General features: G+C 48.3%; 2 protein-coding genes across 3 annotated transcripts in view; both read left to right on the plus strand.

The window, feature by feature from the left end:
- The window catches only part of SYNE3 (spectrin repeat containing nuclear envelope family member 3), a 978,380-nt gene that overhangs the window by 830,440 nt on the left and 132,134 nt on the right, over nucleotides 1-15,806 (plus strand). The window lies entirely within an intron of this gene.
- On the plus strand, nucleotides 95-12,956 carry SERPINA9 (serpin family A member 9). Of its 2 annotated transcripts, XM_082736335.1 has the most exons (5): nucleotides 95-217; nucleotides 3,240-3,887; nucleotides 9,084-9,357; nucleotides 11,164-11,311; nucleotides 12,683-12,956. In XM_082736335.1, exons 2-5 carry the CDS (start codon nucleotides 3,257-3,259, stop codon nucleotides 12,884-12,886), a joined length of 1,257 nt encoding a protein of 418 aa, XP_082592461.1. In that variant the 5' UTR covers nucleotides 95-217; nucleotides 3,240-3,256; the 3' UTR covers nucleotides 12,887-12,956. The 2 variants fall into 2 exon arrangements, with proteins under 2 accessions (XP_082592461.1, XP_082592460.1); XM_082736334.1 differs by lacking the exon at nucleotides 95-217 and having other exon boundaries at nucleotides 3,184-3,887.

Raw genomic sequence — 15,806 nt, forward strand, 5'->3', positions numbered from 1 at the left:
AGCCCTTTGGCGCTCGCGCTAGACAAGGATGCAAATGAAGACACGGCAGGGTGGGTGGGAGGAGGGCCACGCAACCTTTCCAGGAACCCGAAACAGCTGCGTGCCTGAGGATGAAGCCGGGAAGGTAAGTCAGAGCCCAGCCGAGAAGGACCTCGAAGGACAGGTGCTTGGCCGTTCCTCCGGAGGTCAGTCAGGAGCCACTGAGGAAGCTGAGTAGGTGAGTGACAGTGAGCTTTGCATCTAGAAAGTTCCCCCTGTCTGTGGTACAGATGAGTGTCCCAGCCAGGAGCCCAGTGTGGGACAGAGCAGGGGAGGCAGGATGAAAGGTGGTGGGGAGGCAGCGGCACCCCCGGTCCAGAGGGGCTCAGACAGGGGCAGGTGCAGAGAGGACAGAGTGTCCCTCTTATCAAGAAGGGCAAAGCCCACTGGCAGGACTCACCCCCTACCCCAGCGCAGTCTTGTCACAGCACAGAGGCAGTGGGGGGCCTCCGTGGGAGAGAGAGAGGGCGGCCATGAGAGGAGTTGGGGGCGGGAAGATGACAAGTGCGGAAGGAGGTTGGATTTTAAGAGCTGAGCGAGAAAGCTTTCATCAGAGCTTTTCCTGAAGAGCACAAGCATCTGCCCCTTGAGGCCCATGGCCGTAGAGCCCTCCGAGGCCACGTCCCCAAGGCCCAGAGAGAAGCTGCAGCTCGCCTAAGGTCACATGAAGGCCACGGCCGCGAGGCGCCTGGATACTCACTAATGTACTGATTGGCGACTGGTCCAGGCTGGTCTCCCTTGCTCAGCCCAGGACGTGGGGCATGGAGTCGGATGTCCTCTGGCAAGGCCATGTCTGCTGATGGGGTGTGGCTCTTCTGGGAGGCACAGCTGGTGTTAGCAGGTGCCCCGACAGCCCCACTCCTACCCCCACCGGCCCCGAGAGGGATACAGGCCCCCGCCTCTCCATGGTATCTCATCGCGGGGCCCGGCGGTGGCTCCCTTCCCCTCCAGAACGGCTGGTGTTCGCTTCCCCAACTCCACCCTTCCCGCAGTCAGGAATACCGCGGGACGAGCCTGCCCCTTCCCTCTGCTTCCAAGAGAGGAACGAAAGATCACAACAGCCATGAGGGAGAAGAAGCAGCTTTGACTTCATGCCATCTGCGGGCCTGGCACCGTGCTGGGTGTCACACAAACTGTGTCCCTTCTTCCTCGGGGCCACCCCTTTCACAGATGGAGCGGGGTGTGGGGGCCAGGGAGGACACAACGCAGAGGTGGTCACACGAGGCTGCCATTCTTTACCAGGATCCTGGTTGTGTAGGAGAGCAGGGGTCTTGCTGAGGCTCTGATTCCTAACTGCCCGTTGAGCTCAGGCCTCCTGCTAATGACAGTCCCACCGAGAAAAATTTAAAGGTCTGATTGGCTTTCCTGATCAACCCGTGACTTGGGCAGCAAACAGAGGGCACTCCAAGGAGGTGCACGAAGTGGCGAGTTTTCACAGAAGGAGGGTTGGGCAAGGTCATTATTGGCCAACTAAAGAGACTTTTCCAGGCCAGGGGTTTTGCCCTAGAGGGAAAGGCAGGGGGTCCTTCCACGAGGATGACCTCATCTCCCTTGGGGGGACAGGCCCCATGTGGCCGACTCCCTGGCCTGATGGAAAGAATCCTGACGACTGGTTAAGACCACATTTCTGGGGGAGGCAGAACCTGCGGCTGAATGAGGTTTTCAGCCTGGTTGGAACTCGGCGGGAGTAGCAGCAGGGTGGGCCCGTGGTTTCCTCTTTCACACGACCCACGCTAACACAGCAGGCCCCCTGCCCACCAGAGCCGTCCCACAGACCCCGTGTTCTCACACGGCATCCTGAGCACCCGCAGCCTGTCACAGAATTCATCAAACAGGAGGAACTCGGGGTTTTCGTCCCAAGTGCCTCCTTCTTTCAGTCCCTTCCACCCTGGTTGAACACCCTTCCACACAGGCCAGGGCACAAAGCGTCTCCTGCCGCCCCTACATGGGGCCGTGTGCCCGAGGCGGGTGGAGCAGGGAAGGACTCGTGTGGCTCCCAAAACAGTCCTTGGACATTCCTTTTGGACAGAAGCACTCCTCAGCATTCTCTCTGTGGGTCTTGTGGGCAGAATCAAGTCTGTACCTCCTGCCAGTGGCCCCGTCTCTGCAGCCCGCCTCACGTGCCCCTGCCTATAAGACAAAAATCGCCCAATTAGATAAACGGCCATGGGGGTGATTTTGCAGTTTCGCCAAGGAATTACTCACTTGGCAAAAAGATTCTTTGTATAGTTCCTTCTGCTCTTCATCACATCTGGTGTGATCAAGTATTACTCGATTTACATAAATTGCATTTCGACCAAAAGGTTGTTGGGAGCATGGCTAGGTCCTTAGGACTGTCCCTACAGGGACCAGTGACCTCATCATGCTTGATCCTCTGAATACCTAGATACGGTACAGACCATCCCCCCAGAGCCAAAAAGAAAACCGAAGTCCAGAGAAGCTAAAACTTGCCCATTGTGAGCCTCAGAGTGAGATGTAGTCCAGCCCTGCTCCGTTCCAGAACGACCGGCATTTCCACCTGCCTCCAGCTCGCCTAGTCCAAAATGCTCCTGGTGCATCAGTCTAGCTGGACAGGGTGTGCAGGGGCCAGGCACTCACAGCTAGAGCTAGCAGCCCACCAGCAACAAGACACCTGTTCTCAAGGCCCCTGAGGACGACGGTCCCAGGCCAGCCCGCTGAAGGACAGTGACACTGCCAGCAAATGCCTGTGGCTGGGAGTGGACAGCCACAGCAAGGAAATGATCAGTTCAACACAAAAGGGACCAAGAATATCTCGAGGGATCTCTGAGGGATAAGAGGATGCCTTTCGGTGGCTGCTAAGATTGGGACTTTGCAGCCTGGTTCTACTGTCTTCCTTTCGGAATGGGAAGCCTACCAAACAGAAACAGCAAAGAGCGTGGGAGCTGAGATTCGGGATTTAAGACCTGACTTTGAATCCCAGACAGAACACAAACTAGTTGGGTGGCCTGAGGTCAGTGACACAACGTCTCTGAGGCCTGTTTGCTTGTTTGTAAGTTAAAGACAACGATACTACCTGCCTCTCGTTCATGAGAGCCAATGAGATTACAGAGTGAACTGCCCTGTTCACCGTCCAGCCTGTCCCCATTCTGTCTTGAAAGGGGAGGGGTGTTGCCAGGTCTCGGATTCGGCGGCCAGACGCTCTGCTCACCTTCCCTCGATGGTTCTTTCTTCTCTTGCAGACTTAGCTCGTTTCAAAATGGCATCGGCCTTTTATGGAGTTTTCCTTGTTGTCAGCATCTGCGCTGTAATCCGCTGTGTGCCCCCACCCGGGACCCCGGGCAAGGGATCCCTCTGCCCGTCCTCCTCAAGGAGCACGGCTGCCTCCTGGCTGTCCTCCAGCAACACCAACTTTGCCTTCCGCCTGTACCGGAGGCTGGTTTTGAAGACTCCGGACCAGAACGTCTTCTTCTCCCCACTGAGTGTCTCCGCTTCCCTGGCCATGCTATCCCTTGGGGCCCGCTCAGCCACCAAGACCCAGATCCTCCAGAGCCTGGGGTTCAACCTCACGCACGTGCCAGAGCCTGCCATCCACCAGGCCTTCCAGCACCTGCTCCAGTTGCTCAGAGCCCCCAGCGCAGACCTGGACCTGAGGATGGGGAGTGTCCTCTTCCTCAAAAAGGAGCTGAAGCTGCAGGCAAATTTCTTGGACAACATCAAGAGGCTGTATGGGTCCAAAACCTTTTCTATCGATTTCTCAAGCACCTCCACTGCCCGGGAGAAGATCAACAGCTATGTGGAGAAGGAGACCAAAGGGAAGGTGGTGGACTTAATCCAAGGCCTTGAACCTCTGACGGTCATGGTCCTGGTGAACCACATTTTCTTTAAAGGTAAGGCTCTGAGGGCTTGATTTTTATTTTAATCTTGTTTCCCCTTCACTCTCCAGTTGAATAAGCAAGCTAAACAAACCCTAGACAGCACAGTCAGGGAGTGGGAAGTCTGGATTCGGACCAGTCTTGTAACAAGCTGGCTGCATGACTGTGGCCACATCCTAGTCCCTCTCTCCGCTTCAGTGGATTGATGACGGGGCCTCGTTCAGCTCTGACCTTGGATAGTCTGGTTATGTGTCCCGAGGGGCTGACATTGGGCTCAGTGGGCAGCCCACGGGGAAAATCTTCTGGAAATGAGCTTGTAAGGGCCTCGTCTCTTGCTCCCACCAGCGTCCTTGGTGCCTCCAGAAGGCTTCAAGGAGGGGTGCAGAGTTCTCTGACAACCCCGCTTCAGAGGGAAATCCACAGGCCAGAGCACTTCTAGAGGTGCGCAAGGGCAGACAAGCCTGGATGATTGCCATTGACACCCCCCTCAGCGCGTCAGTCTAGAACGTTACAGTTTACAAACACACTGCTGCAGCGGAGCGGACATGGGCTTTGAAGTCAGACAGCTCTGGGTCTGAATGCTCCACCTTCCCCTTACTTGCTTCATGATTCTGGCTGCCTTACTTTAAAGATCTCTCCTGTATTGAGAGCCTGATGTGTGCGAGCCTCTGTGCGACCGGGATGGATGATGACAGAGCCAACTTCGGCAGAATCGTCAGGGACACTACTGTATCATCCCCCCTCCTCCCTTTCTCTCTCCTTCCCTTCCTTTCTCCCCCTGCCATTCAACCCTCCCCCACTTATCTTTCCCTCTATCTGCCTCTTCAGCTTCCCACCCATGTATCCATCCATTGTGTAAGGAGGTCAGGGAAGGAAAAGGAATTAACATGCCGTGAGCCCCTTCTAATTTTCCTGTGCTTTATATATGCTGTTCCATTTAATTTAATCGTATTTTTTTTATTGAAATATAATCCACATACCACAAAATCTGCCAAGTTAAATTGCACAATTCAGTGGGTTTGGGTTTTGGTACATCCACAAGGTTGTACAAATACCTCCACTACGTAATTCCAGAACATTCTCATCACCTCCAAAAGAGACTCTCTTATCCCTGAGACTCGCTTCATTTCTGCTCTTCCTTCACCAGAAACAAGCAATCTACTTTCTGTCTTCGTAGATTTACCTTTCCTGGACATTTTCTATAAATAGAATCATATAATACATGGAGGGTTTTGTGTGGACGTAGTTTTCAATTCCTTCTACCAAGGAGCTTGCTTGCAGGATTGTACAGCAAGAGTGCTGGTTTGGGAAGAAACCACCAGACTGTCCTTCAAAGTGCCTCTACCATCTTGCATTCCCACCAGCAGTGGGGGAGTCCCTGTGGCTTCCCATCCTTTCCTGCATTTGGTGTTGTCAGTGTTCCAGACGCGGGCCGAGTAAACGGGTGCGTTGTGGTTGTTTCAATTTGCATTTCCCTGATGACATAGGATATAGAGCTTCTTTTCATGTTTATCTGCCATCTGCCTATCTTCTTTGGTGATCTATTTGTTCAGGTTTTTGGCCCACTTTTGAAAATCCTGTTACTTGTTTTCTTATCTAAGTTTTAAGAGTTCTTTGTACATTTTGGATAACAGTCTTATCAGGTGCATATTTTCTCCTAGGAGGTCGTCTGGCTTTTCATTCTGTTGACATTGTCTTTCACAGAGTAGAAGTTTTAAATTTTAATGGAGTTCGGCTTATCACCGATTCCTCTCAGGGATCATGTTCTAAAAATTGTTGCCCTACCCAAAGTCATCTAGTTTTTCTCCTATATTATCTTCTAAGTGTTTTACAGTTCTGTGTTTTACCTTCAGGTCTGTGATCCATTTTGAGTTAGTTTCAATGAAAGATAAAAAGATCGTGTCTAGATTCCTTTGTTTTTCTTTGCATATAAATGCTGCTGTCTCAACACCATTTGTGGAAAAAACTCTTTTCACTCCACTCCTTTGTGCCTTTACTCTTTTGTCAAAGATCAGTTGACTGTATTTACATGGGTCTATTTGTAAGCTCTCTGTTCCATTGATCTGTCCGTCTGTTCTTCACCAATACCAGACTATCTTGAGCACCATAACTTTAGAGTAAATCTTGAAGTTGGTTATTGTCAGTCCTCCAACATTGTTCTTCTCCTTCAATACTGTGTTGACTATTCTGGGTCTTTTGTTTTTTTATATAAACTTTAGTATTAGTTTGTTAATATCTATAATACAATCTGCTAAGGTTTTGATTGAGATTGCATTGAATCTATAGATCAAATTGGGAAGAACTGACATTGTAACAATATTGAGTCTGGCTGTTCATGAACAAGGAATATCTTTCCATTCATTTAGTGCTTTGATTTCATTCATCAGAGTTTTATAATTTTCTTCAATAGATCTTATACATATTTTGCTAAATGTCTAAGTTGTTTTTGGATGCAAATGTAAATGGTATTGTGTTTTTAATGTCAAATTCCATTCGTTCATTGATGGCATATGGAAAAGCATCGACTTTTGCATATTAGCCTTGTATCTTACAACCTTGCTTTAATCACTTACGAGTTCCAGGAGTTCTTTTGTTTGTCAGCTCTTGGCTTTTCTACATAGACGATCATATCATCTGTGAACAAAGACAGTTTTATGTCTGCCTTCCCAATCTGTATACTTTTTGTTTCTTTTTTTTTTTATCTTATTGCATTAGCTAGAACTTCCAGTAAAATACCGAAAAGGAGTGGCAAGAGGGGACATGCTTGTATTATATCTGAACTTAGTGGAAAAGCTTTGCATTTCTCACCATTAAGTCTGACGTTAGCTATAGGCTTTTTGTAGATATTTTAAAACAAATTGAGGAAGTTCTCTTTTACTTCTAGTTTACTGAGAATTTTTACTATGAATGGGTGTTAGATTTTGTCAAATGCTTTTGCTTCATTTATTGATAATGATCACTTTTTCTTGCTTAGCTTCTTGATGATGGATTACATTAATTTATTTTCAAATGTCGAACCAGCCTTACAAACCTGGGATAAACCCCATTTGATTGTGGTGTATAATTATTTTTATACATTATCAAATTTGATTGCTAATATTTTTGTGGAGCATTTTTGCTTCTATGTTCATGACAGATATGGGTCTGTAGTTTTCCTTTCTTGCTATGTCTTTGTCTGATTTGGGTATTAAAATAATGCTGGCTTCATGGAACAAGTTAGGAAGTATTTTCTCTGTTTCTATCCTCTGAAAAACATTGTAAGAATTGGTATAATTTCTTCCTTAAATGTTTGGTAGACTTCACCAGTGAATCCATCTGTTTTGGAATCCTGTTTTGGAAAGTTATTAATTATTGTCAATTTCTTTAATAGATATAGGCCTATTCATATGTCTATTTCTTCTTATGCATTAACAAATTGGAGTATCTCATCTAGGTTATCAAGTTGGTGGGCATAGAGTTGTTTGTAGTATTCCTTTCTTTTCCTTTTAATGTCCACAAGATCTATGGCATTGTTTCTTCTCTTATTTTTGATATTAGTAGATTGTATGGTCTATACTTCCTTTTTTATGTCTCACATTTTTTTTTTGTAAGAGCTAGATTTTTAAAATTATGTAGTGCAACAACTCTGAGAATCAGATTCTCGCCCTTTTAAGGACTGATTGTTTTTTCTTGTTGCAATAGTTGTTGTTTGTTTAGTGACTTTTCTGAAATAATTGAAGTTTATACTTCGTGATGTGTGGCCACCAAAGGGTCTTCTTGTTTAGTTAAGTGGTTAACTATGTTTGGGCAGAGATTCCATATGTGTCTAAAACAAATAAATCTCTTAGTCTTTGCTGAGAGCTTTTGTGTACATAGCGGAATGTACCATCAACACTCACCCAGCCAGTTTATAAATCTGACTCAGTCTTCACTTTCTGTTTATGCAAATCCTCAAAGTCAGCCATAAGTAGGAACTTAGAGCCTTCTCACATTTTTTCTCAAATATACATCCAGGTATATACATGCATGCAGCCTCAAAATGCCCAGGATATTGTGGAACTATCCAAATGTCCTAAGGACATCTTAGTCTTCAGCTTCTCCTTTCAGAACTTTTGATCACTCTGTGGTTCGTCCCATCTGTTATCCTCACCAGGACAACAATGAAACTAAAACACTTGCCTGTAATTGTTTCTAACAAAAATTTCCAACCCCCTGAGAAGAAGGCTTTAGCACTGAGTGAGCAGCAGTCAGCCTTGGAAATGGGGGTCTTCCAGATAACTACAGAGGTCAAGCGATAAAAATGAGTCTTTGAAAGTTATTCTGTCAATGAATTTGAGAATATAGGCTGCTATTTTTCAAGGCTACTGCTGAGCTGGAGAGCAGAGGGTGGAACTGGCACAGGTTAAAATAACCATAAAGTTGATTGTTCTTGAGATTCAGCCATTTTTCTTGAATTAACTCTCCCCAGGTAGCCGTAAGCTTTTGGTTAATTTCCAGAGTTCCAAAAAAGCTGATTCTGAATATCTTTGCCAATTTTTATTATTGTCCTAATGGAAGGGGAAATATACAGAGGTCCTTACTCTGTCATATTTGCAGATGCCACCCTGCTCCCAACCCATCCTGTTAACCTTCTTGATTAATCTGTTGTTTGTCCCAACTTTATCTACTGCCTCCAGAAGCTGCAAAATTTATCATCACCTGTGACTGTTTTTGACTAATTTCCTCCAAGGAATAATCTTTTTTGCCTTGGTTGAACTCCAAATCAGATCAAACACAGGCAATTTTGCAAGTGTTGCCTTCCAGGGAAGCACAAGATGGGTCAAATAACAGTTCTCTGGGAATGAGTCTTTGAATGGGTTCCAGCCCTATTTTTTCCCCTTCAGTGGCTGCCATCCTGCTGGATTTCACCACAAATGCAGGCTATTATTTTTCAATGCTATTATTGAAGAGCTAGTACAAGAGGAATGGAACTAGGGCAAGTTAAAGCACCACAAAGCTCAATTTCTTACCAAGATTTAGCTGCTTCCATTTAATAAACTGTCCCATAATCTGCTTAAAGAGTTTGTTTAATTTCCAGAATTCTAAAGAAGTTTATTCTGACCATTGTGGGCAGTTTTTTCATGGCTTTTATGAAGGAGAGAGTTTTCAGAGATCCTTACTTCATCATTTTTGTTGTCCTCCACTTACTATCTGTACTTAGATGTAAAGACCTCTCTTCTCCCTCCATGCTAGCCAAGTGGGAAAAGCCCTTTAACCCTGGCTCTACAAGGAAGAGCTCCCCATTCCTGGTGGGCAAGAAGACCACTGTGAAGGTCCCAATGATGCACCAGGTGGAAGAGTTTGCCTTTGGAGTGGACCCAAAAGTGGACTGCTCCGTGCTGCAGATGGACTACGGTAGACACACTACAGCCTTCTTTGTCCTCCCTGGCCAGGGCAAGATGAGGCAGCTGGAACAGGCCTTGTCAGCCAGGACACTGAGGAATTGGGGTCACTTACTCCAGAAAAGGTGGGAATCTGTGTCAGTCTCCTGGGGCCTGAGGCAAGTGGTGGGGTACCTCCAAGGACAGGGGATAGACCATGATAGCAGCCGTTGAATGCCAACTGAGCCCCAGCTGCCTGTTGGAAAGGGAACTTGGGGCTGTGGTCTCACTTGAACTTCACAATCACCTGACAGACGAAGAGTGCTATCATCCCCATCCATAGACAAGGAAGTAGAGGCTCTAGGAAGGGAAATGAATTGCCCAAGGCCATGTAGCTAATATAACCCCACAACACTATTATGTCCTTGTAGTGATTCCATCCCAGGAGAACTCACTCTACCAGCCAATATGATATTAAATTCCATGGAATGATTCCATAAAAACAAACCAGCAAAAAAAAAAAAAAAGCACCAATGGTCACCTAGAAAATGAGGGTAATACTGCTACTCAACCCAGAAGTTGTTGAAAAGATAAAACAAGTTACTATTTAAAAAGTGCTTAGAACAGTGCCAGAAAGATCATATGTGATTGATAATGTTAGCTAATAGTAAGATTTTTATTAGTTCTGTATCTATTATGGAGACCATCAAAAGACTATTAAGCATAAGATAAAAAGGAAAGTCAAAGTCTTATGTACAGTCTCTTAGCGATATTTTCTTCGCCTCGTTGGCACCATTCCCGGGTGCCCAAGATCCAGGGGGAGACAAGACAGGACAGGGTTAACCGTAACTCAAGAAGACTAAGTTCAGTGCCCCAGGGGAAGCCCAGGCAGTGTGCTGAGGAGCTTCTGAGCAAAAAGAGATAGTTTTAGCTGGGATCCATGGCAGGCTTCAAGGAGATGGTGACGTGAGTCAGGAGCATAGGTAGGACATGAAGGTACAGATAGGATTGGGAAGGGCACTCCCAGTAAAGGAAACAGTGTTGGCAAAGAGGCATAGCTAGGAACCAAGGAACACTATAGGATGCTTCAGAGATTTGTGCTCTGACTGCCATCACAGCTGGACAGAGGAGGCACAATGGAGGCAGGGGCAGGGGGCAGTGTGTGAAGAGCGACAGATGGACCAGGGAGGAGATGGCCGGGTGGACACCTAGCACTTCTGTGCTTTCATTTCTGTGACTTACCAAGTACATGACCTTGGGAAAAGCAATAAAATAATCTTAACATCTTTAAAATGGAAATGAAGCTCATGAAAGTGCCTGGGACAGTGCCTGACACACAGCAAATGCTCAGAAAATGTGGGCTTTTCATTCTTGGTTCAGGGAGACCATTGCAGAGGAAGGAAAAAAATTATGCTGCACTCCAGGGCTGTGCTGTCCAACTACTAGCCCCATGCAGTTATTTAAATTTAAATGAATAAAAATTGGTAAAACTACGGGTTTTTCCCCGTGTGGCCAGTTGCTGACATCCTGGTCAGCACAGACAGAATCTTTCCAACCTTGCAGAAAGTTCTACTGGACTCTGCTGCTCTCAGTGTTTGGCAAGGTTTGTCTCAGGAAGGGCTAGGGGAGATGGTGGACACAATGTCCATCACTGCCTGGTGCCCCCCACTGGTCATTGCCACAGGACCCCTTGCTGGGCCCCTGTCTATGATCTGTCTTTTACCTTATTACTCTCCCCCCACTCTTCTTACTTCTCTATGAAGCCAGACCTGCTCATCCAGGGGGCTTGCCTCCAGAGCAACCTGGGTTGGATGACTGGGATGTGCTGACTACTTTAACAGCAACCAGCAAAAGCTAGAAGAAGAACAAAGTCTCCCAAAATGCCTCTGAGAAGCAGAGCTAGAGACCAAAGAGCTTGTGACCTCACATTGTCCTTCTCCCCATCTCTACAGGTGGATAGAGGTGTTCATTCCAAAATTCTCCATTTCTGCCTCCTATGACCTAGAAACCATTCTCCCAAAGATGGGCATCCGGGATGCCTTTGATAAAAATGCTGATTTTTCCGGAATTACAAAGAGAGACTTCCTGCAGCTTTCCAAAGTGAGTTAACCCATGAGAACATTTGCCTGAGCTGGAAGGGACTACGGTGACTGGCTAGTTGAGCCCTCACATCTCATTGATAAGGAAACATAGACCCTGAGAGGCAAAGTGACCTCTCTATGGCAGAAGTAGGGCTGAATTTCAAGGTTTCCACGCCTGTGGCTTTATGGCCATCATCCTTCTGATACACAGGCAACTTTCATCCCTCTTCCAATTAACTTTCCTAAGATCCAGCTACTGTTCCTTGAAAATTAGACCTGTCCTAGGAAGGCAACACTTCCACCTCGAGACCTGCTACAGATGAGCAAATGCCTACCTGGCATTTGGCCTTACCTCCCTGAATCCTGGGGCCTCACACTGAAGTCACATCGGCTGCCCGGGGGCCATTTCTACCCTGTAGAAGTGCTGTATTTGGCTTGCAATGTTAAAAAGAAAAAGACAGAGCCTGTTTCTACCATGTAGGCTACTGTACCTCAAAGGAGAGATTTCTGATTGTCTTGAAAGAAATCACTGAGTCCAATTCCCACATGGCAACAGTGAACCCAAACCTCTATGTAGAATCCGTCAGCCAGACCTGAGCCGTGAGCACCCCTCTTAGGGAGAGGGAACCCTCCAGGGGCCCTCTGTGCCTGTCCCCGCTGCTCTTCCAAAAAGTCTGGCTCTTGTCTGCATAGGAGTTTCTGATCCCTGACCGAAAAATGTATCTTGATGATAGACTATAATGGTCAGAGCTGGTCCTGGGTCACTGAAGGGTGCTTTGTCATTGGTGTCCAGGGAAAGAATACAAAGGTCCCAATGGCATATGTTGAGTGTAATGATCATTTTCCCATCCATGTACTTATGTGCACATACGGATAGCAGCAGCTGTAATTGCCTGAAGTTCTCAGGTCCCCTGAGGCTTGGGAGGGCATGAGCCCCTGGTGAAGTCTCTTCCCTAGAAGACCCAGAAGGGGCCCACTATGTAATGACACCACCCTGCATCTCCTGGGCAACCTTGTAGCAATACAGTGGCACCTGTACTTTGCCTGATCTCCTTTAATTCACCCATGACCTTGTGGGAAATACACCGGGACGATGACCCTTTCAGAGATTTGGAAAATGACATCAGCAGCCCCTAAGTAACCTCCACGCCAATAAAGTGGCAGAACTGGGACACAGCCCTAAGTTTTCTGGTGTGCACTTGCAACCACCGGACTCGTAGAGATCCAGTTCACCACCTCAGCGACAGGTGCACACCCCATGCCCGGCATCGAGAGCAGTGAGCTGGAGGTCTCTGGAGGGGGCATCACCATCCCCGAGGCAGAAGCCCGAGGCTCAGTGAAGTAGCTCTGCCTCTGAGGGGGCCGCTGACATCTGTTTTTCCCTTGGCAGGCCGCCCACAAGGCTGTGCTGGACGTCAGCGAGGAGGGCACTGAAGCCGCCGCGGCCACGGCCACCAAGCTCATAGTCCGCTCGAAGGACGGCCCCTCTCACACCGTCGTCCGCTTCGATCGGCCCTTCCTGCTGCTGCTGATCAACAGAGCCACAGAGGCCATTCTCTTCCTTGGGAAAGTTGAAAATCCCACGAAATTCTAGGTGGAAACCTCCTGCTGACGGAGTCCACATTGAAAACTCCCAGGAAATAAACCGTGTTGTGATGATCTCAGTATGACTTGAAGATGTGTCTCCTTCTGCTCTGAGGGTCTGCCTGACCCCAGCAGAGCTGCATCTGCTCCTGGGACGCCCCTCTGAGGGCTCACTCAGTGAAAGTCAGCAGAGATATGGGTCACAACCCCCAGTCACAAAGCCAGTGCATCCCCCCATCGCTTCTCTTCTCTACAAATCCTCCCGAGTAACTAGCCTCCTGGACGTTTCTGGTGGGCATATTCCTGTTCCTCGAAGCCCCCAGGAACAGTAATTTGCAGGGCAGTCACAGCATGGCAGAGTTATAGGAAAGAAGTCAATAAACCTAAAATGAGGATTTGGCCAACAACAATGTTCCCACATGCCTTGAAGGCCCAAATCTGATTGTGGTAATGGGCTAACTCCCAGTGGCCCAGCTGTCACGATATGACATCTCAGGAGCTGACTGGATTCATTCATCCTTTCCTTTCCTTTTCTTTCCTTTTCTCTTTTGAAGATTTTATTCATGTATTTGCCGAGAGAGAGAGAAAAAACAGGGGGTCAGTGGAGGGAAAGGGAGAAGCAGGGTCCCCACTGAGCAGGGAACCCAACGCTGGGTTCCATCCCAGGACCCTGGGACCATGACCTGAGCCGAAGGCAGTTGCTTAGCCGACTGAGCCACCCAGGCGCCCCTCATTCATCCATTTCAGCAAGAACTCACTGAGCACCTCCTTTGTGCCTAGAGTGAGTGAGTCAGACAGACAAGGTCCCTGCCCCACCCCGGGCCTAAACGGAGATGATGGACCCCATGACAACCACACGGACTTATAAGTAAATTAATGACGAAAGCTGTGAAGACATAGAGGAGGGTGCTTACGAGTAGGGGGTGAGACAGAAGAGGGGCCCTGAGAGCGCAAAGCCCGAGTTAGCAACGAGCAGTCAGGCAGGGACAGAAAGAGGTCCGTGAGGCTGGCATGGTATAACCAAGGCCAGAGAAGTCCATGGAGGTCAGCATCATTGGTGGGTTTGGTAGGGGCTCCCCAAAACCGGGTGAGTGCCTCAGACTGGAAGACGGAAGGGCTAGCGTCTGGGTCGTGACGACCTCTCTGGGGCGGGGGGTGCCGTGGCTCTCCGGCCAGGCTTCATCAGAGCTGGCTGCCATCCTGGCTCTGATGCTGTCACGCACACACACAGCCCTCTGGGTGCCCAGCTTCCTCCCTGCTGGCTCCCGGGGACCACAGCCCGGCTCCCTGACTCTGAATCCCAAAAGCCCCCATGTGGTGCAGCAGAAAACAGTGGGACCGGGCAAAGACAACCTCACCATCCCTCCCTGCTCTCTGCCACACAAGCTGTTCTGGCTCTTTCTGCTTCCCCTTTCATTACCAAGGGCCTCTCCTGCAGCCTCTGCTGGAGGCCCCCAGGCCATCAGATCCAGAGATTCTTTTGCGGGGGAGGGCACTGGTGCCCTATATCACCTTAACATGCCAGGGCCCTTGCACTGGCTTTCCTGAGCCCTTCTACCCAGGAATAAAGCAACAGAAGGGGGTTATGCTGGATAGCTGGAGAGGAGCTTCATGGGACCCCCGATCCTCCCCACCCACGCTCCCACCTTCTTTTACAAATAGGAGAACAGAGAGCAGAAGCAACTAGCCCAGGCCACAGGGGCTCCCTGGGCAGAATCAGAACCAGGACCGGAGCCCAGATATTGAGGTCGCCAATGCTGACTTTCCCCAGGCTTGCCAAATGCACTGTGCTCTGCCCATGGGCATGCCAGGAAAGCACTGTGCAGAGACAGCCCTGGGTAGGGCCTGCACAGCACGGGTGCCCTACCACAGCACAGGTGTGAGGGACTGGGAAAAGACACTTTTGCTGGGCAGGACTATTAGCTCTGTGGCCATCAGGAACCCCCACCAGTCAGGGGTGACTGAGGGCCGCCAGCCTCCTCCCCCCTCCTCAGCCTTGGCCCACATGGGACGATGGCAGTGAAAGTCAGGCTCTCACGCTTTGCAGAGCCCGTTCAGACTTGCATTAGCAAGAAGACACGAGAACGGTCCTGAAACAGATTTTGCCAATTTGGTGAGCTCACAGCTCTCTGGTTTTTTCCAGATCCCTAAACCTGGTCTTTGTTTTGAGACACGTGTAGGAATTGTTTTTTGGTTTTTGTTTTTAATTTTTTCAATTTATTTATTTTCAGAAAAACAGTATTTATTATTTTTTCACCACACCCAGTGCTCCATGCAATCCGTGCCCTCTACAATACCCACCACCTGGTACCCCAATTTCCCACACCCCCACCACTTCAAACCCCTCAGACTGTTTTTCAGAGTCCATAGTCTCTCGTGATTCACCTCCCCTTCCAATTTACCCCAACTCCCTTCTCCTATCTAACACCCCTTGTCCTCCATGATATTTGTTATGCTCCACAAATAAGTGAAACCATATGATAATTGACTCTCTCTGCTTGACTTATTTCACTCAGCATAATCTCTTCCAGTCCCGTCCATGTTGCTACAAAAGTTGGGTATTCGTCCTTTCTGATGGAGGCATAATACTCCGTAGTGTCTATGGACCACATCTTCCTTATCCATTCATCCGTTGAAGGGCATCTTGGTTCTTTCCATAGTTTGGCGACTGTGGCCATTGCTGCTATAAACATTGGGGTACAGATGGCCCTTCTTTTCACGACATCTGTATCCTTAGAGTAAATACCCAGGAGTGCAATTGCAGGGTCATAGGGAAGCTCTATTTTTAATTTCTTGAGGAATCTCCACACTGTTCTCCAAAGAGGCTGCACCAACTTGCATTCCCACCAACAGTGTAAGAGGGTTCCCCTTTCTCCACATCCTCTCCAACACATGTTGTTTCCTGTCTTGTTAATTTTGGCCATTCTAAC

The sequence above is a fragment of the Mustela nivalis genome (assembly GCF_964662115.1).
Source record: "Mustela nivalis genome assembly, chromosome: 6".
Taxonomy (NCBI): domain Eukaryota; kingdom Metazoa; phylum Chordata; class Mammalia; order Carnivora; family Mustelidae; genus Mustela; species Mustela nivalis.

Excerpts from the sequence above, each read along its gene's own strand:
- SERPINA9 (XM_082736334.1), top strand. The coding sequence starts at position 3,218 with ATGGTTCTTTCTTCTCTTGCAGACTTAGCTCGTTTCAAAATGGCATCG. Across the intron at positions 9,358-11,163 it reads GGTCACTTACTCCAGAAAAG|GTGGATAGAGGTGTTCATTC; the intron begins GTGGGAATCTGT and ends CCATCTCTACAG. Across the intron at positions 11,312-12,682 it reads ACTTCCTGCAGCTTTCCAAA|GCCGCCCACAAGGCTGTGCT; the intron begins GTGAGTTAACCC and ends TTCCCTTGGCAG.